Raw genomic sequence first — 26,899 nt, 5'->3', positions numbered from 1 at the left:
AATATTTTAGGCTTTGCAGGCCAAACAATCTTTATCAGCCACACCTCTGTAGCAAAAAGCAGGCATAGACAGTATGTGAATGAATGAGTATGACTGTTTCAATAAAACTTTATTTATAGAAACTGAATTTAAATTTCATGTAATTTTTATGTCACAAAGTATTTTTATTTTTATATGTTTTCAGTCATTTAAAAATATATAAACTATATTTAGCTGTGGGGTGTGCAGAAACAGGCAGCAGGCTAGATTTGGCTAGTAGGGCTGCAGTTTTGCAGTTTGCTGACCTTGAACTAGATGATCTGAGAGCTTTCCAGTGCTCACTCAGATGAGTTTCAGAGAGCTGGGTCTTTATTCTCACTTTCCTTTCCCCCGTTTTGTTTATGTTTATGTTTTATGTGTATGTCTCCACCCCCCTTGACTCCCCCTCTCTTCTTCTTGCCCCTCCTTTCACACACACTCTCTCTCTCTTATTTTCATTCTCTCTACATATACACCAAACACACACACGCACACACACCTGTTTTAAAAAAAGCCACGGATACATCCATCTTAGCACAAGGAGCTCTTTCTTTTATTAACTGGTGTAAGTACTGGAGCCAGTGCTCTCTCCACAGGGGGCCAGCTGCCAAATTCTTACTTGTCTGGTAATTACAAAGCCATTGAAGCGGAGACAAGAGGAGATCCAATGCAGTGCTCCACTTGCAGAGAAAAAATATTGACACATTTAGGGACATAATAGGCAGACGAAGAAAAGCATGTCCTCTATTCTGTGCTCCATCTATATCCACAGACATATCTTTGTAAATGTGTTTTTGAATAGGATACAAATGTGATATTCAGAGAAGCAGTGGACAATTGTCACCATCTGCCATCTGCCCACACATAGGAGCTGGCTCAGGGAAGAAAAGTTTTAATTCAGAGAAATTGCAACGCTTCAAAAGAAGACTGCAAATAATCCTTTATATTTTCTTATTCACCTACTGTGTACTCATAGCTAGAAAGTTATTGGAAGCAGGGAAGTATGATATAATAAAAAGAACATGTGGTCTAGAATCAGTGAGACTTGGGTTTGAATCCCCAGGCTGCCTAGAAAAAGTAACTAAAACTCATTGAGCTTTGGTTTCCTCATCTGTATAAGAAGGGTGATGCCTGCATTTTAGGTTTGTTAACAAGATTTGGAGATTTGGAGATTTAGGTTTGTTAACAAGATTTGGTAAGAGAAGTAAAGCACCAGGTACAGTGCCTGACACATGATAGGCATTTGCTCAATGGTAGCTGCTGGAAAGCTAGAGCTAGAAAAAGATGGAGCCAGGAATCAAGCCAGGGCGTGATTGCGAAGCCTGGGTCCTCTACAGAATGCCAGTACATGGCCTGGGGCCAGAAGGCCCTCTGGGAGACTGTAGTTGAGAAAACAAAGGCTTGATCAGTGATAAATAATGCCTTCCTATTTCTTTATTGGTAATCAGACCTTCTTTTTATTATTTATTTTACTAGTCATCCAATGAATGCTAAAAACATCCAGCTACTCAAAAGTAGCTTCAGAAAAGAACAATTAAAAAAAAACCCTGACCTCTTGGATTGCAATCTGTTTGCTAGTTCTTTAGTCTCTTCTGATTCTGCTCATTTATTAATTTATTCAAGTGTATTTATGGGACATTGTCTTAGTCTGTTTGGGCTGTTGATAACAAAAATACCATAGACTGGCTGGCTTATAAAACAACAGAAATTTATTTATCACAGTTCTGGAGGCTAGAAGTCCAAGATCAAGGCCCCAGAAAATTCAGTATCTGTCGAGAGCCTGATTCCTGGTTCACAGATGGTCATCTTCTTGCTGTATCCTCATGTGGTAGAAGGGGCGAGATCTCTCTGGAGTCTTTTTTATAAGGCACTAATCCCATTCATGAGGGGTTCATCCTCATGACCCAATCACCTCCCAAAGGCCCCACATGCAAATACCATCATACTGAGGATTAGTTTTCAACACATGAATTTTGGAGGAACACAAACATTCAGTCTGTAGGAGACATATCCTTAGTGCCATGCACTCTGATTAAATGCTACATTGGCGAATGAGACAGTTTTCACCTTCAAGGAGCTCACAGTTGAGTGAGAAAATAAACAGACAGCTATAGGATGGTAACCAAAGTGCTATGATGGGGGCTGGTACAAGCACAGAGTACCAGCATCTAAACTAATCTGGGGGAGGTCAGATAAGGCTTAATGTTGGAAGTAACCTGTAAACAGATTTGAAAAAGGAGTGGGAAGTAGCCAACCAAAGAAAGATTGTGACAGGAAGGATGTGACAGGGAAGGGAACAGCATATAGGAAGACATGGAGGCCAGAGGAAAGCATGGTATACTGGAGACCAAAGATGATCAGCCTGGCTGACGCCTAGACTGCAAGGGGAGTGGTGGCAAGCTCAGAGGCTATGGAGGCCGGCGGAGCTGCGATCGGATCCAATGGTTTGTACATTATTGTTTTGTCAGTGGGGAATTATAAAGAGGAGAGCAGCATGTCAGATTTGTGTCTTTGAAATTTCACTCTGGTTGCAGGGTCAAGAATGGATTGAAGGCAGTGAAATGAGAGGCGAGGAGACCAAGTCACAGCTACATGACCATAGATAAATTCCTTTGCATTTTTGAACCTCAGTTTCTTCATCTATAAAATAGAATTATGAAACATACCTCATAATATTGTGGGGCGTATGTGACCCAATGCAAAATACCTGGCCAGGTTAGTGCTTATCTATGCCCACTTTCCCTCCTACCCCAGAGCTTAGCACAGAGCTATGTATATGATATATGCTAAGCACTGTGCATCTACAGCTGATTGAGTGACTGCTGTCCTCTAGGAACATCAAAATAAGGAGCTCAATGATATTTATTGGTAGGGAATAGATTACCACTGCTCAGGGTCTTGAACACCTAAATCTTAACCTAAAACAAACATTTCCATCAAATTCTCAGAAGGAAACATCCACCTAAGACAAACAATTGCCCTCAAAGTCCCCCCACACACACACACACACACACACACACACACTCTCTCTCTCTCTCTCTCTCTCTCTCTCTCTCTCTCTCTCTCTCTCTCTCTCTCTCTCTCTCTCATTCTTTCTCTCCTTGAAAGTGGTAGGCCCCAGTGTGGAACCTCAGCCTGTATTCCGAGAGAATTCCCATTGGCCAGATGAAGCAAGTGAATATGGCTTCTTTTCCTCAAACCCTCATGGGATATCCTGCTTGGCTTTCTCTGAGGGTGAGGAGAATACCTCTTCCCAAGCAGAAAGACATTGGATTATTCTCTCTTCTATAGAATCTTGGAAGTGAAAAATCTAGAAGGGTCATGGGGAGAAAGCCCACCTCTTGTACAGCACCCTTGATCTCCTGCAGAGCAACTTATGCTCTCTGGGAAGTGATATCGTCAGTCCCTAGCAGGGGTTAAAGGAGAGAGGAGGGGCTCAGAGCATCCTTAAATGCTTGTGAGCCTATACTAACACTATCTAGATGTATATTTACAAGTTTCAGTGGGATCCGTATTTGACTGGATTACCCTAAATAAAAAAACCTTTTTATTTAGTGCCAAATCAGGTATTTCCAGTGCCACCAAAGATAGTGAACCAAGAACAAGAGAAGTGGTTATCTTCTGAGAGTTTAAAATAAAACAGAGCTAAAATCTTAATGCCAGACAGATAAATGTGAAAAATCAGCTTTCACTATAGGAAATACAATGAAGGGACAAGATAATGAAAAAGAGTTCACCCACTGAATCACCTTTAGAAAAAAGACAATTAAAATAACAGTCAGATACCATATAATAACTATTATATTAACAACAACAAAAAAATATTTTAAAAGTTTTAATCCCCCATACTGGCAAGGCGACGACGGTAAAATCTTTATCTTGCACACTATTCATGGGAGTATAAATTGGAATGGTCCTACTAGAAAGCGATTTGGCAATTGCATCAAGATTAATAAAAAGGTACATACTTTCTGACCCAGTAATTCCACTCTTGGGTATTCATCCCAGAGAAATCATCTAATCCAAATGAAGGGAAAAATTGCATTCAAAAAGATGTTTATTGTAATGTCATTTATAATAACAAAATAATAACAGCCTAAATGTCCTGTATTTAAGTAAACTATGTACTTTTGCTAAATAGAACATTATGAACTCATTAAAATAATGTTTCAATGACTATGTAATAATATTGGAAAACTTCTTATGATATAATGTAACCTAAAAATAACAATACAGAAAGTAGCAAAATCATATTTATGCCGTGACTGCATCTTTGCTTTTTATATATAATCATTACCTATGCATTACAAGCACAAATACTTGGACGAGATTTAGAAAACAGCATGGAGAAGAAAAAATGGAAATCGCTGTATTTTTCTCTTTATTTCATATCATTAATATTATTATTTAATGATATATACTATGAAAAGAGTATTTTTAAGGACATGCGCTTTGTAATCATAAGGTCAGTTTAAATCTTAGCCCCATCACTTACTAGCTATGTGACTTTAGGCAATTTACTTAACCTCTTTGAGCATTAGTTTCCTCATTTCTAAAGTGGAAGTTAGATACCTGCATTATGACAGTGTTGTGAAGATAAAATGAGTAAACATAAATAAAGCATTTGTTCTAGAGCAGATATTCAGTTAGTTTTTTACGTCTTAATTCTTTTTTAGAAAGGATTTATCAGTTTAATATATATGTTTCTATATATAAACTGAAATAAATTAAAATAGGTTAGGAGAATTAGGCAAGGGAAAATAAGGGTGAATCAATAAATGTTAATTCCCCTCACTTTCTCAATCCCTGTCTGTTAAAAGTGTAATGGGATTTAGGAATATTCTGGCTGCACTGTTTAAAAATCAGAGATGAATGATGTTTGTTTTTGAAAAATAAAAGTAAGGAAAATAAAAAAAGAAAGAGATATCTCTCCCACCCCACTCTAAACACACACACACACACACACACACACACACACACACACCCCTCATCAGACTTCAAGATGTGTCCCTGGAGTTCCAAGAAAATAACATTTTGGTCTTTGTGTATGTGTGTGTGTGGTGAACACATTTGCTTAGCAAAAGGTATCATTTTGCTTTTAATTACTGGTTGTTATTATGCATTGCTTTTATTTAGCAAAGATGTTTGTCTCAGGAAAATTAATTTAGACAGTTCCATTTTCCAAGCAACAATACCTTTTGTTTCAGGCTTACAAAGAACTGTTAGATCTGGAGTCTTTCCCCACAATCAAGCTGGCAATTTCTTGTGGAAAGTCAGGGTCAATCAGCATGGAATGGAGCTTCCATGAAAGCCAGTCAAATGCAGGAAATAGACTTTCAGGCCCGGCACTTTTACTTCCTGCAGTGTATATAACTCTGACGTCGTACAGAGGCATTACTCTAGCTGGGCTCCGGGAACACAGATTAATGTTGCCTCACTCTCAGTGCCAGAGTTTTATTCTGAATGTCATGATATTTTTCACAGTAACTCCACAGTTTCATGAAATTCAGCAAACATGCCTGAGGGCCTGCTCTGTGCCAAGTACAGTGGCAGGAGCTGTAGACACCGATCTGAATCGCACAACGTCCTTGCCCGTAAGAGCTCGTAGCCAGATAACTCAGACAGACAACTGCAACCCACAGTGATAATGTCTGTGGCCAAGGGTAGCACACGGTGCTGAGGGGCCTTAAGGAAGCACCTCACCCAGCCTGGGAGAGGAGAGGATTCCAGGAGGTGATGATGTAAGAGAGAAGTCACATATCGAGAAAGAGGGCTTTCCCAGCAAGGAGTCTTGGAATTAAAAATAAAAGTCATATCAGACTATGTGCCATTTACCCAGATGTTATGTGCCCAGCACGAAGCTAACTGCTTTAGTAGGTGGGTCGCTAAACCCATTTCAGAATACTTAACCGACTGGCCCATAGTCATTTAGCCAGTATGTGGTAGAGACAGGTTCAGAGAAGGTAAATGACTGGCTCATACAGCAAGTTAAGTGGGAAAGCTGGGGCCAGAACACACAGCTTCTGGCTTCTACATGTTTCTGATCCATTATTTCATCCAGTCCTTACCATGGTTCTGTGCAGAGCTGATGTGAACTCCTTTGTACACTTGCTGAATCTGAAAGAGAAAAAGGAAGAAAAGACTATTGAACACTTACTGGAGTGTGAGTGTGATAAGATCTTTTTAGAAATCAGATCCTCCATACTCTTCCAACTAAGTAGAGGAGAGTGACCTTGATACTCTCAAAAACTCTGAAACTACTTTTTTATTGAGGCTTGTGTACTATCTTTTTTTAAAAAAAAATGTGGATTTTATATGTATTCCATAATAATATTCATTGTAATATAAATATTCTGAGTGGAATTATATTTTATTTTAAAAACTCTTTTCATTCCCATTTTAGAATTGTGGAAATGAGAGAGAGATTAGGTCATTTGTTCAAGAGCATAACCACCCGTGTGTGTGCAAGCTAGGATGTGTGCTCATTTCTGTCCTTGGCTCTTATCCATGGCGCAGACCTGTGGCTCATTATTCTGGCACTAGCGCTGCCACTACTCACCCCATTTCATCTGTCTCTGTGCTCCATAAGGCTTATTCAAAAGCAGCATGGGAGTCAGGGCTTCTGGTTCCAAACACAAGTCTGCTGGTGTGACACTGCATGTCCCCGCCAAATCCTATCACCTGCTAGGCCTCAAAATACTCTTTCTAAGGATCCTAAGAAGAGATTTCCCTCAGAACTCAGGTCAGGAAAGGTGGAGAGTCAGCTCTTTTATTTGAGGTTTTTAATTTGTTTTGTTTGGTTTTGTTATAAGGACACTGGATATTGTAAGATATGGTAACTGGGTTTTCCACTATGCCTAGGCTGCTAAAAGCTGAGAGTTAAATTCATACCTCCTTCTAGCAAGTGAGCACAGTATCTTAGGATGTGAATTGTGAGTTATGACTTCACACCTAGCATCATCTAATTTTCCCTATCCTTTTTTCTTTTTCTTCATGTCTTTAGTTACATGATTTTTCTTTCTTTTTTTTTCTTTTTCTTTTCTTTCTTTCTTTTTTTTTTTTCCTGCACTCTGCTCTCTTTTATTGTAAGCTTCTTCAAATTCTTTTTTGGAATTAGTGTTATATATTAAATAACCAAATAAGTAAAGAAGCAGACAGAATGTAGTGTTTCAGGGAGATCAGGGAGATGCCCTGACGGTCTTGAGAACCAAACGTCAAGCGCAGATGCCCCACTTTCTCAAGGAAAACTAAAATAGTTCCTCTCCTGTAGGGGCCATTTCAATGACCCCCTCTTGATAACTCCTCAGTTAAAACCAGTCGAATCAAATAAACAACATGACATTGAAACTCTGAACAAACACCTAACTAAATTCTTTCTCTGCCTCCACTCCCCCACCCCACGCCCTTGCTTTTCCTGACAGTTTTCCTAGGCATTTATGCTTTTCTAGGCACTAGGAGAGGGACATAAATCCCTTCTGTCCACTCTGAGGAAGGAGGCATATAAGCAAACAGTGCGGAACAATGTGGCAGGTGACAGTGAGCAGCTCCCTTCTCCCCTGTGGACTCAGTTTACTTCTCTAAAGCAGTTGGGCTACATGATCTCCAAAGCCCCTTGCTCTGATATCCCAGGAGGCTGTTTTATGGGCTAACCTCATTCGGAATGGCTCTTGGTGACCTTAAGAGTAATCACAGAGCTGCAGAGAGGGCACCAAAAAAAAAAATAATAATAATAATAATAATCACAGCTTTAAAGTACAAATTGAAGGCCTAAGAAGCATATCTTTTAAACGTTAAAATTTGATTCTACAATAGAAAAGATGTGCCTTACTCAAAACATATTTAAAAGGAGAGAATTTATAATCATGTAACTTGCTCTTATAATAAGCTAAAGCATCACATCTACAGTATACTTCTTGACATCCTATCAGAGATCAGGTACAGGGAGAATACACAGATAGGAAAAAGGAGAAGGCGGGGTTAGCGAGCAGGAAATGGAGAGAGGAAAGTTGAGGTGGGAAGAAAAGAAAGACTAATATGTAGACACCTAACTATAATATGAGATATTATTAAATCAATGCTTAGATGGTATACTGGGTGGGCATCTGTCAGCCATGCATGTGCCCTCTCCAGCCTAGAGCTGCACCGTTACTTTAGATACCATGTCTGTTCTTGAAGGTCCGCACATGGCTTCATATCACTGGAGCAGAGGGTGGGGAAGGAACAGTCTGTCCTGGCATTGAATCTTCTGACTCATGACTGGAGCAGCCTCTCTCTCTCTGTGTGTGTTTATGATGCATGCATGGGTCTTTCCTCCAGAGCTGGGGACGGTGAGGTCCTCCAGCACAAGCCCCCATCTGAGTCTTTGGAGTTTTAGGATGTGTCATTTCTCTCCAGCAGGAGTAGGAGTTTCAGCTGTTTATCCAGCCCTCTTTAAAAACCTGATCTAGCCTTCCATATGCAGTCTTTTAACACATATTTAGACAGAGTCCATTCTGCCAGCAGAGTTAAACCCTGTCCTTCCTGTCATGGAGCTTAGGCTATAATGGGAATGGCATTAATCAAATATAAACACAGGTAAATATAGAATTTCAAACTGTGAGCACTACAAAGGAGAAGTAGAAAAGGTCACACTTAATTGTAGCTTCTACTGCTCTGCTGTGTGCAGAAGCTGTTCTAGGTGTGCAGCGTCGCCCACCACAGTTCATATTGCCCCTCTGCCTAGAAACGTGGGAAGCAGCCAAGATTTTTCCTCATTTCTCACAACTAACTGCTCTCACAGCTAACTGAGCGTAGGCTTCAGAGGCCAATAGTATGGGTTTGAATCTAGGTTTCTCCACTTAGTAGCTGCGACCTTGGGCAAGTGACCTAACCTTTCAACGCTCAGCTTCTTCATTTGTGAAAAGGGGTAATAATTCTTGCCTCAAAAGGTTGTGGGGATTGGCACACAGTAAGTGCTCAGTGAATGGCAGCTGCTACAGCCACTGCTGCTGTATTCCTACTTCCAAGATGTCTTTGCAGTTTCATATGCTCTTCTCCATTTCCACTTGCCCTGCTTTTGTATAGGCTGCCAGGGGCTGAACTAAAATGCTCCTTTTAAGCTGCCCTGGGGATGAAAGCCACTAGCCTGCCTGGCTTTTCCAATAACAGGAAGTACAGGGGCAGAAACTACTCAGCGAAATATATTGAAGCAATATCACATGTTCGGCCCCAGCTTTTGTCTGATACCCCACCCTGCTTCCCGCTGGATTTAACCCCTAGTTGTGGGATTCTGTTTCAGCCTTGAGTGATATTCACTCTCTCCCTGGGTAAAAGGCTAATGCATGTTTTATCCTCACGGGAGTGGGTACCCAAAAGGGAGACAGAGCCCCAGCCATTGCTCACATTCCCCTAGAAGACAGTGTAGTTGGGAGATGTTTGGGGTGGCATATGGGCATAAGCCAGTGAGGCAGATGAGGTTTGAGAGAATATTTTGAACCCTGGTCATAGTACTTTTACCCATATTTTTCTTTGGAGCACTTACCATAATTTAATATTGTACGATTATTTGCTTAATAAGTCCATCTTCACCACTTCACTATTAGCTGTCTCTTTGAAGATGGGCTGTGTCTTTCCCGCCCTTTCCTCAGCAACGTGCCTGGTACAGAGTAGATGTTCCACTGATACCTGTCGAATTACAAATAAATAAATGAAGAATCAAAGAGTAAAAGCACAGTGCTGTCTGGGAAATCCGTGTTGTACACCAGTTGTTTAGCATGAGGAGATGTGGGAAGAGGGCCATGTCAGGGCAGGAAGCAGCAGGGTCAGTGAACAGTCACGATGGTGGCACGCAGTATGCTCAGGCAAATAGAAGGCCGGCATTCCGCTCCAGTGGGGCGTGGGCATGAGCTCAGGGCCTTGAGACAGTGTTTTCTCAACTCTCCTAATGCCTGCTCCTTTTCCCCCACAGAGGTGATTGGCTCTCCCCACTCCTTCCTTCTGCCAAGTGAGAGTCAGTCTTCTACATATGACACAGACTAACAGGATAAGGCCCACTTTTATTGTCTGAAGTTTGGTTCCAAAAATAATGGGTAACTTTTGTTCGTTTTCCAAATATTAAAACATAAAATCCGCTTTTTCAAATAGCATGCAAAACTCGTAGAAAATTTTCACACCCTCCTTGAATATCAAGCTAAGAAATCTCATCTTTATCAGAAATACAAAGGGGTTCATTAAATTATTCTAAGAAAGGAGCAAATTTAATTTTAGAATGATCAGTCCTGCAGGCAGTGAGGAGGCTAGGTGGGAGAAGAGAGATCACAAGTTGTAGGTTTAGAGAGAGGCCAGAACCACCTGCCATATTTTCTAAGGAACAGATTATGCTTGGGATAGTGCAGGGAGGGAACATGAGATTCCCTAGATGCCGAGAGAATGAATATGGCTGTGGGAGGGGAGGAGCTGAGCAGGCAAGAGGGGTACAGAAAAAGGAGGGGCCTGAGCCCTGGACTCAGATGTGTGCCTATGTCCCTGTGACTCCCGTTTCTGGAAGGTGTTGATCCTCAGGTCCTTACCATGATAACTGGCTTCTGGAGTGACAGGAGAATACACAGGGATTACTGGTGCTCTCGTTTAAATCATCTCCAGTCTGCCATGAAAGACTGACTTTTCCCCAAATAGCTATCCTGCACGAAACGCAGAAAGCAAAACAGAACACGTAATCAGTGACTATTCTCTTCTACCACGCAGCACTCTACACATCAAACCAGCCCCTAAGCTCCCAGAACACCATGTCCCTTTTTTATTCTGAGAAGTAATTGCGATGCAGTTCGTGACCAAAATGAAAAGTCCATTTTTAACCACAGCCTCATAATTACCCATCCAGATGAAGAAGGCCAAATTATCTGTAGCCCAGTCCGTAGGTCCCCAAGGCAGAAACAGAAAGGGTTTTACGAAAAATTCTAGTGTGTGTGTGTGTGTGTGTGTGTGTGTGTGTGTGTGTGTGTGTGTGTGTGTGTTGAGAGAGGAGGGGATGAACTAAAGACCTCTTCTAATGACCAATTCAGTAAGACCCTGTCCAGTTGTCATCTTGATAACAGGTGATCAGCAGATCTTTATTGAACATCATGTATTCGTCAGGTACTGGGCTAGTCCCTGAGAGAAGTAATGATGACACATACTCTGCCTTCAGGGAGCTTACAAAATCAGTAGAGAGGATGGAGGAGTGGATAGGCTAGGGAAATGCACTGTGATGGTGCTCTGATGGGGACGATCAGGGGGATAAGGACATGATCAGTCCAGCCTTAGCAGATCAAGAAAGACTCTACAGTAGAGGTGGCATATGAATTGAGAGCTGAATTAACGAGTAGGAACGAACCAGGTGAAGTAGGATGGGTGCAGGATTGTTGCCAAGAAGAGGAAACAACATGTGCAAAGACCTAGAGGTGAGAACCCAGCAAATTTAGGGAACTGGAAGTGGTCCACCATGGCTCAGAATCTGACAGAACAGGAGACAGAAGGTCGGTCATGGAAGTCCTCTAATAGTAGCTAAGGAGTTAGATTTTTATCCTGCGGGAGCCCTGATGAGTTTTTAGATGTGCATCCTAGAAATCTCACTCCAGCTGCAATGTGGTTGAACTGGAGGAGGCAAGACTAGAAGCAGGGAGACCGCTTAAGATGCTGTTGTAAAATGCTAGGTGCCAGATGGTGAGAAACCCGAAGTCTCAGCTGAAGGTAGGGCAGAGCTGGAGCCTGCACTCAGAAATCCTGTCTCTCAAACAATGTGCTCCCTTCTCTGTCTGTTGTCCCCCTGTTCAGAAAGGTTCTTCCTATTGCTCTCAGCTTCTCCTTCCTGTCAGGCTCCTGGAGGTTAGTTTACGCTCCTGGAGGTTAGTCTACTCTCCTGTTATAGAGGAAATACCTAATTCCCAGCTAGCTTAAGTAACATGCCTAGGATAACACAGCTCATAGATGACAGAATTAGTATTCACACATTTATCTTTCTGATTTTGAATCTGGAGCTCTTTCTACAAAATGCTTTCTGTAACTGCAGTCAGAGGGGCTTCATATATGAAGGAGAGTATCTTCCAGGTTGAATATTATAGCCTGGAAAAGACTCCTCCAGATTTAGAATACGTTATCTACATCACTAGGCTGCAGTAACTGGGCTTTTCAAACTGCCTCCTTGTGACAAAATAACCAAGTGGTACCCTACTGATGTCTTGCCAATTAATGCCACCTTCTTTGAAAAAGGGGCTAGCAACAAAATCACAGTAGTAAGAGTAAATATATCAGTTATGACAATAAATATATGTGAGTTACACCCACATGCTTCAAGCCAAAGATGGCCTGGGGCGAAAAAAAAGTAACAATGTTGTACGAGATTAAAACATACTTTATTATATGTAAATATGTTCTCATTAAATATACCCAAGTGAGAGAGATGACAAGAAAATACACCAAAATGCTAACTATGGTTCTCTTTCAGTGGTGGGATTTCATTAATTTTTACTTTTCATTAATTTTTACTTTTGAATTTTTACTTTTTCATTAATTTTTACTTTTGAATTTTCTAAACACTTGGAAAATGACAAAAATAAGCATATATTGTTTTCAATTACAAAAAAAAAATAAAGATAGGTTTTTTAACTTAGAACAACAATAGTTTTTATTGAGAATAAATTGAACCCACAAAAATTCCAAAATCCCTGGATAAGGTTTCTAATTGGCCCATCTTTCAGTTCTTCCACCTTTGAAACAGTCAACTGTGACCAGAGGTGGGGTGACATTGTATTAACAAAATAGCTTCCACTAGATGCATGGAAGAATATGGGTAACTCTTGGAGCAAGGATGCTGGTAGACAATTCCTTAAGTGTGCACTGTAGACGCTCTGGCCATCCCTGACAGGCACCATATTTAGAGATTGCTCCTGTTGACCTTGGAACCCCCACCCCTCAATGGTCTTTACGGAGTCATGATGCAGCATTCATCCCATGGAGGTTAAGCACAGAAGTGATATTTAGAGATTGCTCCTGTTGACCTTGGAACCCCCCACCCCTCAATGGTCTTTATGGAGTCATGATGCAGCATTCATCCCATGGAGATTAAGCACAGAAGTGGGTTTCTTCTAAATGTCTGTGGGGCACCACTTCTACCAGGGTAGGCTGGATGTAGGGTCGTACACAACCAGGAGTCCGTACATCAACCCTGGTATACCCACACTCCTCTAAGAGTCTATGGAAGACCATATAGGCACACTTGAACACATTTTCCTCTGTCTAGGTGTACAATTCCTTCACCTGAGGAGGAATGCCCCCCACTTGCAACATACCCACACACAACCGCTACCACACATGTGAAGGCCCTGCCTTCCTTAGACTGTAATATCTGATCGGCTAGTGGTTCAACCGCTCAGCTCTCAGCCACCAGTCCTGCCAGCCCCAGCTGATGAAACCTGCCTAGATCACTGATTTCATTTCCTCCATCTACATTGCATATTTTTCCTTCCAGGCAGTTATATAATATATCGTCATATAAAAGCCCCTTATCTCTTGGTAACTAATTATAATATTTGGTAATTCTTTATATCTAGGATCCCCCCCACCCCCCGCCATGTAAAACTGATCATACATTATTGGTCAAATTCTACAACTCATGTGCCTTATTTTCACAATGCCACACAGTTTCCATTGGCAATCTCAAATGATTATACTAGGGAGACTGTTTAGTAGTGGAAATTTACTTTCATTTCATTCTTTTTATTTTTGAAGAACTGTGAGGGAATTACTTGAACATTCCAGTTTCTTAGGTAAAGATTATTGCACAGTGATTTTTTAAAGTACACTTTTGTTTTTATTTGCGTATAGAACATGCAGATTTTGCAATCTTATTCTAAGGGCTGCAGGTTAAAACAATAGCCTACACTTATCTGCTTGGACCACTAGGTGGTGCACACATATGTCAGTAGGTTAAATGGGCTTGTCAACAGGTCAGATTGAATGCATCACCATAGGACTGGCACAGGCCATAGGAACTGTGGGAGTCAAAAAGACACAGTCCTGTGGGTGGGTGTAAAAGAAGGAAAGTCTCCCAGAGGAGGTGGATAGACAGTATCTCTGGATGAGGAAGTGTTGAGAGCAAAGTCATAAAGGCAAGAACTCCAAAGGCATGGCAGAGGGAAAGTCCTAGACAGGAAGGGGCATGCTCCCATGCTCATGAATTCCGACCTAAAGCATCGCTGCAGAGAGAATAATTGAATAGTTGAATCATTTGAACTGGAAGACTTTCCTTCCAGGCCTTTGTGCTGGGCACTGGAGACATACAGATGAAAGGACATTGTCTTGTCCTTGAGTAGGGACCTTGTGAGAAACAGAGAAGGAAACAAGACAGAGCATGAGATAAAAGGTATGTTTTACAAGATGTATTGGAAGACCATAATGTGAAATACTTATTCTGCTCTGTAAAAGGGAGAGAAGGGGGTTAGGGTTGGCAGTTGGTGTGCAGAGACGACCTCATGGAGGTCTTGAGAAATGAGGAGGGGCTGCCGTGAAGACCATAAGAGATTAAGCAGGGGAGGTCAGCATAAGTAAAGGCATGGTGGTTTGAAAGGATAATGTGGATTTCAGGAATGGTTCACTTGAGTTTAAGCAAATGTTTACTGAGGGCTACTCTCGCCATGGAGTGAATAACAGATGTTCCAGGCCCTTAAGATGCTCTTCAGCTAGCGAGGAAGACATACATGCACTGAAAATTGCAGTGTGAAAGAAAAGCTTGAAATTGGTCCCTTTTCAATTCTGACTCTGTCCTTTGAGCCCGCAGTGTCCTGGCTACAAGGATTCTCAGGGAACTCTCTATACCAGAAGAGGGAGCCCACAAACACAGTACCTGGCTGCATTTGACTCAAGAGTCACTGAAGGTATTTCAGTCTCTCGCTCATTTTAGAAGTGTGAAATTTGAGGCCAGAGACATAAAGTAAGTTACCCAAAGCCACACAGAGGAGCCAGGACACAAGCCAGGAATGTCTGCTGCTGTCAGGTTTTCTTCCCTTTTTTCTCTACTGGACCCTAGACAGAGAGTCATCATTTAGAAACAGCTTTCATTAGGAAATAGACACTTTTCAGATAAATAGAACTTCTTCACCAAGAGCAGTCACAAAGTCGAACTTATAGAAAAACAGACACATTGTATTTTTTCTTCTTGCTTGAAGAAAGTGCCAAGCCACACAGGTTGGCCTGGGCAAAGGCAGCTTGAGCCAGTTGTACCACTGGCCTAGTTCTGTGCTCTGGAAGGAAGGCGGTCTGGCTCCAGCATTCCTTCTAGCCCACGTGCGTGGGCGTGTGTTTCATTTCAGCACAAGGATGTGTGTTCACAATGTAGGTCAATGACATGTTGGAGTTGCATAGTTTGCTTGATGTCAACTGGAATGACTTATAAGCTGGCAAGAAAACAAGGATGTGTGATTGAGAAGGCTGTGAAAGGATACAGATCTGCATTTAGGCTGATGAGAAGTCAGTGAAGCAAGGGGTAGAGATCTTAAAGAGATTTTGACTAAAACAGATCTCATTTAAATGGAGGAGGAGGGTGATCACAGGGTAAGGAGAGCTGAGACCAGGTCTTATGAGGAAAAGACAAAGAAACTGGGAATATTTAGCCTGGAGAGAAGAAAACACAGATCTTCTTCATCTGTCCAAACTGTCGCTGTGGGCTGATGCAGCTAGAAAGAGTGGGGATATCATAAGGAAGCAACTTTTAACTCCATTCAAAGAAGAGCTACCCAACCGATAAGTAGTGAGTTCCCCATCAAGAAAAGGGATGAAACAGAAGCAGTTCGTACAACTGGTGGGGACATTGCAGAGGGGATTCCTGCCTCCGTAGCAGGTCAGATTCAATGACCTTTGACCTCTAAGTTTCCGTAATTTTAAGAAAAGGGAAGAGGTAGCTTATATAAACCAAGGGTCACGTGCTCTATAATAATAACATCAATACAAACATTTCTTTCTATTGAGCACTTATTAAGTGCCAGGCATCACCATAATGATTTATGTGTACTGTCATATTTTAGTCTTTCAAGGCAGGATTACACTGACCGAATTCTAATTCTGGCCCTGCCATTTAATGAAGATGTAGTCTTGGGTAGATCATTTCTCCTCTCTAAACCTCATGTCCCTCTGCTGTACAATACCAACCTTGTAGGATTGTCAAAAGTATGAAAAGTAATAACACATCAAAGCTCCCGATACTGTGCCTCACCTATAGTTGATACTCAAAAAATGTGGCTGCCTTCTCCTTTCTCCTTAATAGAATTTCAGGAAACCAGTCTTGAAGACAGAGGCAAGATAAAAAGGAAATACAGATAAAGTGAAATAGGGCAAAGTATCCATTAGATTAAATACCAGGTAATCATCAGCTCCTGCAATGTGTAGCCTATGGCAATGGTTCTCAAAGTGGAGTTTGTCTGGACCCCTTTTAAGAAAAAAATTACCGATTTTCAATAGTATTTGTGGAAAATAAAATGTAGGAAGTCGACTTAAGGAATCTTAACTTAAGTTTTTAAGGAAGTTGCTCACCATTCCCCACCCCAAGCCTCCAATACACACTTTTCCACCCTCCGATTCCTGTGACATTGTCTAGAACAGAGCTTCTCCTTGACTATGCTGTGATGGGGAGCAAGCCTCCTGAAATATTGATCACCTCTGCCCTTGGGGTTGCCAAAGCCTGTTGCCTCCAAACACACATAGTCTCATCTTCATAGCTTAGTGTGCCCAGCAAATATTTTCCTTGAATGTGTGTGATATGAAGCAATGAGGAATCACTTAGAGAAGGAATAGTTTGATAGTAATTGAAATTGTCATAGCATTGCTGAGCAAATTCAAGAAATAAAGCAGCTCAGGAATATCTTGGTTAGAAAGGTATATCAGGAGAGTGACAGTGACTTAAGGACCCAAGACAAAGAAGATTGCCAGGATATCAGACACTTAACAGTGCAGCTGGCATGAGCAGAGAAAAATCTAAGGCCATCTGGAACAAACAAATGAGCCCACGGCTTTTCCCTAAGTATACTATAGGCTTGAGTGGAAGATCTCTAAGACCCTCTTAGCTCTGACCGCCCAAGAACAAAAAGGCTGCCCATTCCCTTTGTCTCTCTGCAGAATTGTGAGTGAGCACCAAGTTACCTACAGTAGACTCTGCTCTGGTGTCTGAACATGCCCTCTGTACGTCCACCCTGACCCACTAAGCACAAGTTTGGCTCTGACTCAAATCAGTGCTCTCACAAGGTGTTTTCTTTTGCAGCAACAGCGGCAGCTTGATCTCCTGACAATAACCAGCCCCGGTGAGTAGTTGTGGCCTTTGTGCTTTGGCTTTTCCCTTATTTCCCAGAGTGATGCCTGGTTGCCTATCCAAATGCAATCCCCGCCGTCCTCCGACCCCCTGAATGAACAGCAGCTCTTTTGCGCCATGAACGACGCTTCTCCCCACATCCTCTGCCCCACAGGCAGTTTCTTTTCTCACTCTCAGCTCTTGCTGCTTCCTCTTGACTCTGCAGATGGCAGGGCTGATACTCTGATGTTGCTGCATATTCCAGGGTCAAGTTCTCACCAAATCACTTGGTGGATTCAAGTGTCAAGGAAGTTCCTTGGTCACCTGAGAAATAAGTTTTAAAATCATGGGGAATGGGGAAGCTGCTTGGCTAAGTGGCATGGAATGAAGGGAAGGTGGCTTATGAAGGTCTAGTCTGGAAAAGTGACCTAGTTTGTTCTTCCAAACTGAGGGTCGGGATGACTCTTGTCTCTCACCTTTAGGAGATGGTCAAGTCCTCAAACAAAGCTGTGGCCATGGATCAAAAGGTCCTTTTTTTCCCTTAGTCCTGGTATTTAGCTTAGAGATACGTTGAACGGTTTAGTTTGGCCAAAAAGATATTTTATTTTGGTTTGAGAACTTGAAGCAAAACTAAGAGATACTGTTCTCTCTTGGAATCCAAGGAGATGAAGTTAACAGCAGAGTTAATGAGCATTCAAGAGTGGGCATGTGATTCATCTTCACCCATTGATAATAATCAGACTGAGGTGTTGGGATCCTGGGGGAGGAGCCATAGGATTGGCAGGCTCTAAAATTGACTAATTACCAATAAATATGAAGGTATTTCAGTATTTAAGTAACCAATACGGCTGTTCCATGTCATCCTTGCCTTCCATCAAGCCTGTGATGCTATAGCCCAGGGCTGGTTGGCTCACTTCTAAGGAGACTGAGAAATTGCCCTGTGCGGGCACTATCCTAGCACAAAGGCTAGTTATCTGGTCTCTATAACCAAGGCATAAGACAGTGACTACAAAAGTAAGTGGGATCCACCCAGTTCAGGTGATTACTATATTTCCACCTGATAGAGCTTTTTGAACTTGGCTTGGGAAGAACAAAGGTGAACTAGTTTGAAAAATCTATCAGAATGAGCTATGTATAACATATTTGTGATTAACATACATAGAAATTCCAAATCATGAGTTAATATAACTAGAGTGGCTCAGTTGTGTGACCTACCAAGAGTCTTCAAAAGTGCCGGTTGGGAAATTGGAAGCCTTAACAATCTGTGTTATCTTCTTAAACTCTTATTTTGTTTATTGCGAATAGTTTAGTATATACAGAAAAGAGTAGAGATATAATGAACGGCCATTTACTGCCTCCCCCTCCCCCGAAACACTTTGACTTTATCATATCAACATCATGCCATTTATGCCAAAGAGTCTCTTATTTAAAACAATTTATAAATCTAGTTGAGACTTTACTTATACCTGATTGCATCTCTTTCCTTTCACCTTATAGGTAACCACTGTAATGATTTCAATGTTTCTTCATATCTATGTATCTAAAAATATAACTGATGTTCTTTTATAATGTCTATAAAAGGTATCACACTATAAATATTATTCTGTGACTTTTCCCCTACTCATATAATATTATTATATTATTATACTATTATATATTCATTCATATAGCTACATGTAGCTCTTTTTCATTCATTTGAACTGCTATATAGTATTTCATATATGATTAAATCACAATTTATTCGTTTTATTCATCATAATTTAGGATATTTCCAGTATTTTGCAATCACAAGCAGTGCTACTAAGAGCATTTTTGTGCATCTCTTCTTGTGCATAAGTATGAGAACTTCTCTAGGGTGTATACTTAAGAGAGGAATTACTGATTATATGCATTTTCAAATTTACTACATAATGGCAATTGTTTTCTTAAGTAGTTAAACAAATTTACAGTTCCAACAACAACATGTAAGTTTCCATTTCCCTGACTCCCAAACACTAGGAATTGTCAGACTTACAAAGTTTTACCTACCAGCCATCATGATAAATGTGAAATGATATCCCATTGCTTTTATAATATATGTTTCCCGATTAGAGGTGGGATTAAGTATCTTTTCATATGTTTATTGGCCACTTCGGTATACTCTTCTGTGAATTGACTTTTTCATATCTTTTGTCTATTTCCTGTTGAGTTCTTTCTTTTTATTAAGTTTCTTTTTATTCTCAATATCAATTTGTCACTTATTTGCATTACAAATATCCTCTCACAGATTGTTGCTTGGGTTTTTTATTTGGATTATAATGGAAGGTTGTTTTTTTTTTTATTTTAATGTGGTTAAATTTATCAGTCTCTTGCTTTATGAGCTTTGTTTTTGTGACTTATTTAAGAAATCCTTCCCTACCTAGATATCATATTCTTCTGTATTTACTTCTAAGAATTGTCTAATTTTGTGTCATACTTGGGTCTTTATCTCATTTAGGACTGATTTTGGTCCTTAAATTACTCACTTATTCAATTATTTTTTAATTTACATACGGATAATCTGTTGTCTCAGCACCATACAAAAACTGATTCATCCTTTCTCTTACTTACTTATTAGCAATTATATATCTGTCACATATTAATTTTTCCATACACAGATATTTCTGAGCTCTCTGTACTATTTCATTGGCCTACCACTCTTACTCTGCATTAACTCCAAACTCTCATATTTATAAGAAATCTTAATTTTAATATTGTCGTTATAATTGGTAAGGAAATATGCTTTTCCCTTTACCTTTTACTAGTTATCTTTTGAAAGCACAATTATTTTCTTTTTAAAAAAAATAAAGTTGAATAATTCCTGTATTGTGATAGGTGAATTTAACCTATTTATATTTATTATAATTACTGATATATTTGAACACATTCCTGCACCATATTTGTGCTTTCTGCTTATCATTCATTTTTTTTCTTTTGGCCTTCCCTTTTTTGGATTACATTATATGTATATAACCTGCTTTTTTCTTTTACCCTATCTGCAGATTTGGATGCTACAGATTTTCTTTCTAACCTTAACTGGTTATCCTTTGGATATATATTTGACTACACATTTTCTTACAAAGTCCACAGTTATTCAAAATTTCTATCATTCTTTCAGCACCAAAAGAGCCTTAACATGTTTTAACTACCTATTGAACATCCCGTCAACACCTGGTTTTATTCCAACTTTTAAGTTAAACTTTTGCAAAAAAGAAAAACAATGTATTATCATTATCATTATTATCATCATTATCACCATCATCATTAGATAATTGACTTTCCTACATAGCTTATGATTTTTTGTGTTCTCCTGCTTATCATATCCCAAGATTATCTTATGTTACCTTACTAAAGTGAATTCTTTAATAGCTAATTTAGTGAGAATCCATGGGCAACCCTCTAAATCTATATACGTCCTGATTTTGACTTCCCTCTGGAGTGATAGTTTGGCTAGATATAAATTCTAATTTGAGGACTTTCCTTTGTATATTGAGGATATTTTTCATTATTTTCTGACATCAAAGATGCTGATGAGAAGTCCACCATTATTGCTTTTGGTAACATCTTTTCCTGGATAGGTTTCAAGGTTTTTAAAAATCTTAATGTTCTGTTTTTTCACTTGGATGTATCTAGGTATGAATTTATTTTTATTTACCCCATTTGGTACTCTGAGTATACTTTCCACTTGAGAATATGTCTGTCTTTATTTCTGAGAAATTATTGGTAAATTATCTCCTTAAATATTGTTTTTCCTGCATTTCTTTTATTCTCTTCTTAAATAATTTCTATTAGATGATTGTTGGATTCTCTCAAGTGGCCTTCCATGGTTCTTACCTGACTTCTTATCATTTTTTATCATTTTATCTTACTGCTCTAATTCTGAGTTCCCCGCAAGTAACTTGCATTCATAAATTCACCTTTTGACCACATCTAACTTAGATTTTTTCTGTCTTTTTCAATATTTCAATGACTACATATTTTTAACTGTCAAGATTTCTAATTTTGTTCATATCCACCTGTTCTTGTTTTATTTCTGCCTATTCTGATTTATAATTCCTTATTCGGTTTTTCTGTTTTTATTGTTTCTTTGAATATTCTCAGTATGCTTATTTTAAAATCTTTGACTATTCTGTAAAATAAGTTTCATTTGAAGTGAATTCAAGTTATAATTGTTAATTTTGTTTAGTATCATTTTTAGCTTTTGATTTCTTTACATGTTTTGAAATTTTAATTTGTAAAATCACTTTGAAGAAGAAATTTTCTGTTTTTTCTCTCTCCATTCCTGACCACCCCACCACTACCACCACCACCACCAAACTCCCACTATGCTCACATCTCCCTAAGGAGTGGTTTTTGCAGTTGTCTCTACCCATATCTTCAGCTTAGGACCTGGTAAATATTGAGGATATGGAAGATCCAGTGACCAAAAAGTCAGCAGGATAGCCAGGATAGCTTAGCATTGCTTCTGATTCCTGTGCCCATACTCCTCACTACTCTAGGCCTATAATACACTATCTCCCAGAAAGTTTTGCAGCAGCCTTTTTTCCCTAGGTTCTTTTGATGACAGGGAACCCCCACCCTCAGTCCTTGCTCTAAGCAGATCTTGTCTCTGATCCTCATCTCCTCTTAAAGCACTTTAGTCTCTATTATTCTATAGGATAATATGGAATTTATCCTATGGAATAGGATAAGGATGCTGCTACTGCCTGTATTTACATCCAGATCTCAGCAAGTCAGTAGCCTCAGGATCATTTACCATTTTGCATTTCTGTGCATTTCAACTTCATGGATATATGTCTCTCACATTGGAGCCCAACTATATATTTTATTTCTTTTTTCCATTTATTATTTAATATTACTATTTGATGGAAATAAATGGGCTTATTGAAGCATGACCTTATGTAGTCATTTGCCCCAGAATCCAATTATAGTTTCTTCCTTACTTTTTGGAAAGTTTATTCTCCTGTAACCTCTTCAAAGAAGGGAGGCAATATAAGGAAGTACTTTTTCCTATCCAAGTAAACCCTAACCACCAGACTGAGAAGAGAGACTGTTAGTATGTATATACAAATACATATATAATTTTCAAAATAAAATTAGAATGATACTATATAAACTGCTATATGAATATAGTGTGAACATTTTTCGGTGCTAATATTCTCTAAGAGAGAGTTTTATATAGCTGAAAGCATTCTATTATATTTTAATTCTCTCATTGTGTATTAAATTATCCACAATTATTTAATTATAAATAACATCACAAAGAACATTCTTATATAAAGATTTTCATGGGCATCTCTAATTATTTCTTTAGGAAAAATTCCTAGAGTAAGAATTACTAATGGAAAATATACATAGTGTACCAGTCATGATAGGCTAAGATACACTAATGGAACGATAACATCAAAATTGCAGAGGCTTAAAAACAAAGGTTGATTTTTCACTTTAGGTACATGTTCTTCATGGATTGGAGTCAGCTCTGCTCCATATCATCTTTACCTTGGCACCCAGGGCTGACTAAGTATCCTCTGTTTGGAACATTGGTAGGTGTCTTAGTTTGGGTTTCCTAAGAAGCAGACCTTGAGATGAAGATTTAGTGCAAGTAGTTCATTTGAGGGGTAATCCCAGAGACCTGGGTAGGGGTAGGGAAATGATGCAGGAAAAGGAAGAAAGCCAAGAAAGTCATTATCGAGCAAGCTACCACCGAGGGCAACTGGGACTTAATCAAACTGGGGAACCTTGGGAGTCAGTGTGGAAAATAAGCCTTTGAGTTAGGCCTTTGGTTTATCCCTCCAAGAGGCAAAGGGTTGGGATTGGCAGCGGGTGTGTTAATACCCTGACACATCCAGTCTGTTTAGTGTATGGACATAGCCAATTCCAGTGGCCAGAGGAGGCCCTAGGAGAGATTTGCAAGCATCAGCAATTGGATGTTATTACACATGTACAGAAATTATAAGTGCAGGAAAATATGTGCAACTGTGGGAAGGTACTGACAATACCTGCCACGTGGATCATCATGACAGAGGGAAAAGGGAGAGATGGTGAGCCATGCACCTGCTTAAAAAACTTTAGAAGGAATCATTTCTGTTCAGATTTCCTTGGTTAAAGCAACTTATATGACTATTCCTAAATTCAACAAAGTAGAGATGTAGAATTTTACCATAGGAGAATTTTATTACAGGATAAAACTAGTGAGAAGAACTAGAATATTTGACAATGATGAATATACTTTACCACACTTTTAGAAAAATTTTAATGTTCCCACCATAAAGTTAAAAGTGCCGGTCATAGTTTGAAAAACAACACCAACAACAACAAATTGAGATTTAATTCACATGTCATAAAATTTAAGGTACACTATTTAGTAGTTTTCAGTATATTCAGAGTTGTGCAGCCATCACCACTAATTTCAGAACATTATCATCACCTCAAAAATAAATTCTATACCCATTCCCTCCCCAAGTCACTTCCCATTTCTGCCTTCCCACATGTCCTGACAAGCATAATCTACTTTCTATTTCTAAGGATTTGCCTATTCTGGACATTTCGCATGAATAGAATTGTACAATATGTGGTATTTGGGGACTGTTCTTTATTTAGCATGATGTTTTCAAGGTTTATCTATTTAACAGCATGTGTCAGTACTTTATTTCTTTTTATTGCTGAATGATATTGCATTGTATGGATATATCACAATTTGTTTATCCATTCATCTATTGGCCATTTCAGTTGTTTCCATTTTTTTGGCTGTTATGAGTAATGCTGCTATGGAAATTTGTGTACAAGTTTTGTGTGGACATGTGTTTTTAATTCTTTTGGATATAAACCTAAAAATGGAGTTGCTGGGTCATATGGTAAATGTTAGGATAAGCATTTTGAGAAACTGCCAAACTGTTTTCCAAAGTAGCTGTGCCATTTTACATTCTCATCAGCAATGTAGGATGCTTCCAATTTCTCCACATCCTCTCTGACACTTGTTATTATCTGTCCTTTGATTATAGTTATCCTAGTGGGTACAAAGTGGTATCTCATTGTGGTTTTGCTTTGCATTTCCCATTGTGGTTTTGATTTGCATGATGTTGAACATATTTTCATATGCTTACTGGCCATTCGTATATCTTATTTGGAGAAATGTTTAGTCAAATTATTTCTCATTATCCATTTTTATTTAGGTTATATTTGTATTTTTATTGTTGAGTTGTAAGAGTTTTAAAATATGTATTCCAGGTACAAGGTTTTTTATCAGATATGTGATTTGCAAATATTTTTTCCTGTTCTGTGGATTGTCTTTTCACTTGCTTGATATCCTCTGAAGCAGAAAAGTTTTTAATTTTGATGAAGTTCAATTTATCTATTTTTTTCTTTTGTTGCTTGTACTTCTGGTATCATAGCTGAGAAAACATTGCCTAACCCAAGGTCATAAAGATGTTCTCCTATGAGTTAATTTTTTATGTGATATTGGGTAGGAATCCAACTTGCTTCTTTTGAATATAGCTCTCCAGTTTTCCCAGCAGCATTTGTTGAAAAGACTGTTCTTCTTCCATTAAATTATTTTGGCACCCTCATCAAATGGTTATAGCTTTTTGATGGCATACACTAAAAAGATAGCATTAGGAAGTTATCTAATACTGGTACTCAGGTGCCTTACATATATTTTTCACATAATTCTCCATGCTGTCTCATGAGATAGGTATCATCTTTCTTGTTTTGCAGATGGAAAAGCAAAGGTGTTGCATGATTAGGTGACCTACCCACATGAACACTGTTAATAAGTGATGGAGTCAGGATTTAAATCCACATCTGTCTCATTCTAAGCCCTTTGCCTTTTCCACTGTTACATATAAATATCACATCATTTGTGATACTAGCCTATGGAGTCTTCTTTCTCATACAGAATTCATGCTGACCCACTTTGCCGAGGATGAGGAAAGCATGAAATGTCAGGGATAGCATAGTGACTGAGACTTTTCCACTAGCTAGGCTATGTCCTGAGGAGACAATTGATTTCTTAAGATATCATGGAAACCTCCAGAAAAAAAAAAATCACAGCTAGATTTGTCCCTGATTGCAAAAATCCACAAAGATTTTTTTTTAAACCTCCTGCTAACATTGTTAAAACGATACCTGTATTAAATGGTTGTAGACTGAGCCTGCTGGCCACTGCATGACAATTTTGTTTTGTCTCCAATTAAAGTCCCCATGATGTAAATTTAGCCCCTCTGGAGACAAAAGGACCTAGAAAGTCCAAGTTAGCCATTTTTACTGCCTTTTGGCCACTTTTAGAGCCAACACAGCTTGCGGAGCCAGTCCAGAGTGGCTAGTACCAGGAGCAAGGCGAAGCCGAAGGACTCCCGGCCTCTCAGCCAGAAAGTTAGCAGCACAGTGGATGTGCACAGGGAGGATGGTCTAAAGAACACATACACATCATTAAAACTACTTTAAAGAGATCTTTAGAGAGAAAAATAAATTACTTCTAATCCCACAGCCTTAGCACAATACAAAACCTAATTCTATTTATACATTTTCCCTTGCAGTTCTTGTCTATAAGCAGAAACATATTTACATAATTGCAATCACAGTAAATTTTTATATACATCTTTTTTCACTTACATTATTTCATAAACAATCTTCATGTTGCTATGTAGTTTACATACTTACCATCTTTTTATAATAATTTTCTCTATTAAAAAATTGCACATGCCCATGGAACAAATTTTGAAAAACACAGAGAAGTTATAAAGATGAAAATATCAGTTGTCTCCCAGAGGCAATCACTGTTTAATATTTTAACACATCTACTTCTTTGCCTTTTTAATGCATGTATAATTTTGTTTTACATAGTTTAGATCATATAGATATAAAATTATATCCTGATTTTTCATTTAATATTACAACAGAAATATTTTCCCATGCCAGTAATGCTGGATATTTAACTTTATTCTGGTTTTTTACCTTATGAATAACTTATTAATCTTTGTGTATATATTTTGTCTACATTTTAAGTTATGTTCAAATAGATTACTAAGGGTAGAATTACTAAATCCATGAGCATTTTATAAGCATTTTAAAGGCATGCTTATTTTTAAAAGCTCTAGTATCTTCCATCTTTTATATGTAACCTGGTTTATAAAAATATATGTCCTATTGTTTTATATTTGTATTATTTCCAGATGTTTTTCTCTTATAAATAACTCTACCATAAAATTATTTGTGAAAACAAGCTTTTTACTTCTTTTGCATAAGTTATATATATATATGTACTGTATATTTTAAAAGTAGAATTACTAGGCCAAAGAGCATTAATATATTTAAAGAGTTATTGAGACTTATTGCCTACTCATTTTCCAGAAAGATTATATCAATCTACACTCCCACTTCTATCCCCCCTCCTCAACCTACTTCTCATGTCAACGATGAAAAACAACAGCATTGAGTGTTTCTCAGGAAATTTATTAAATCTATTTAAACAAATTCCAGAATCTGAGAAACATATAAAGGCAGAGAGAAACATGTTTGTTCTCAAGGTCTCCAGGAGACAACCTGAGTAGTATGTTCCTAGGATATTTGTTCTGG

The 26,899-nt window shown here is 38.9% G+C and overlaps 1 protein-coding gene across 1 annotated transcript in view; it reads left to right on the top strand.

The window, feature by feature from the left end:
• The window catches only part of AGBL4 (ATP/GTP binding protein like 4), a 956,697-nt gene that overhangs the window by 642,386 nt on the left and 287,412 nt on the right, over window positions 1-26,899 (top strand). The window contains 1 exon segment of the mRNA XM_025051987.1: window positions 17,282-17,321. Coding sequence (XP_024907755.1) covers window positions 17,282-17,321 — 40 coding nt within the window.

Source organism: Pteropus alecto, unplaced genomic scaffold, assembly GCF_000325575.1.
Source record: "Pteropus alecto unplaced genomic scaffold, ASM32557v1 scaffold25, whole genome shotgun sequence".
NCBI classification, from domain to species: domain Eukaryota; kingdom Metazoa; phylum Chordata; class Mammalia; order Chiroptera; family Pteropodidae; genus Pteropus; species Pteropus alecto.
Note: the sequence above shows the minus strand (reverse complement) of the source record. Positions and strands in the feature narration are given on the sequence as shown.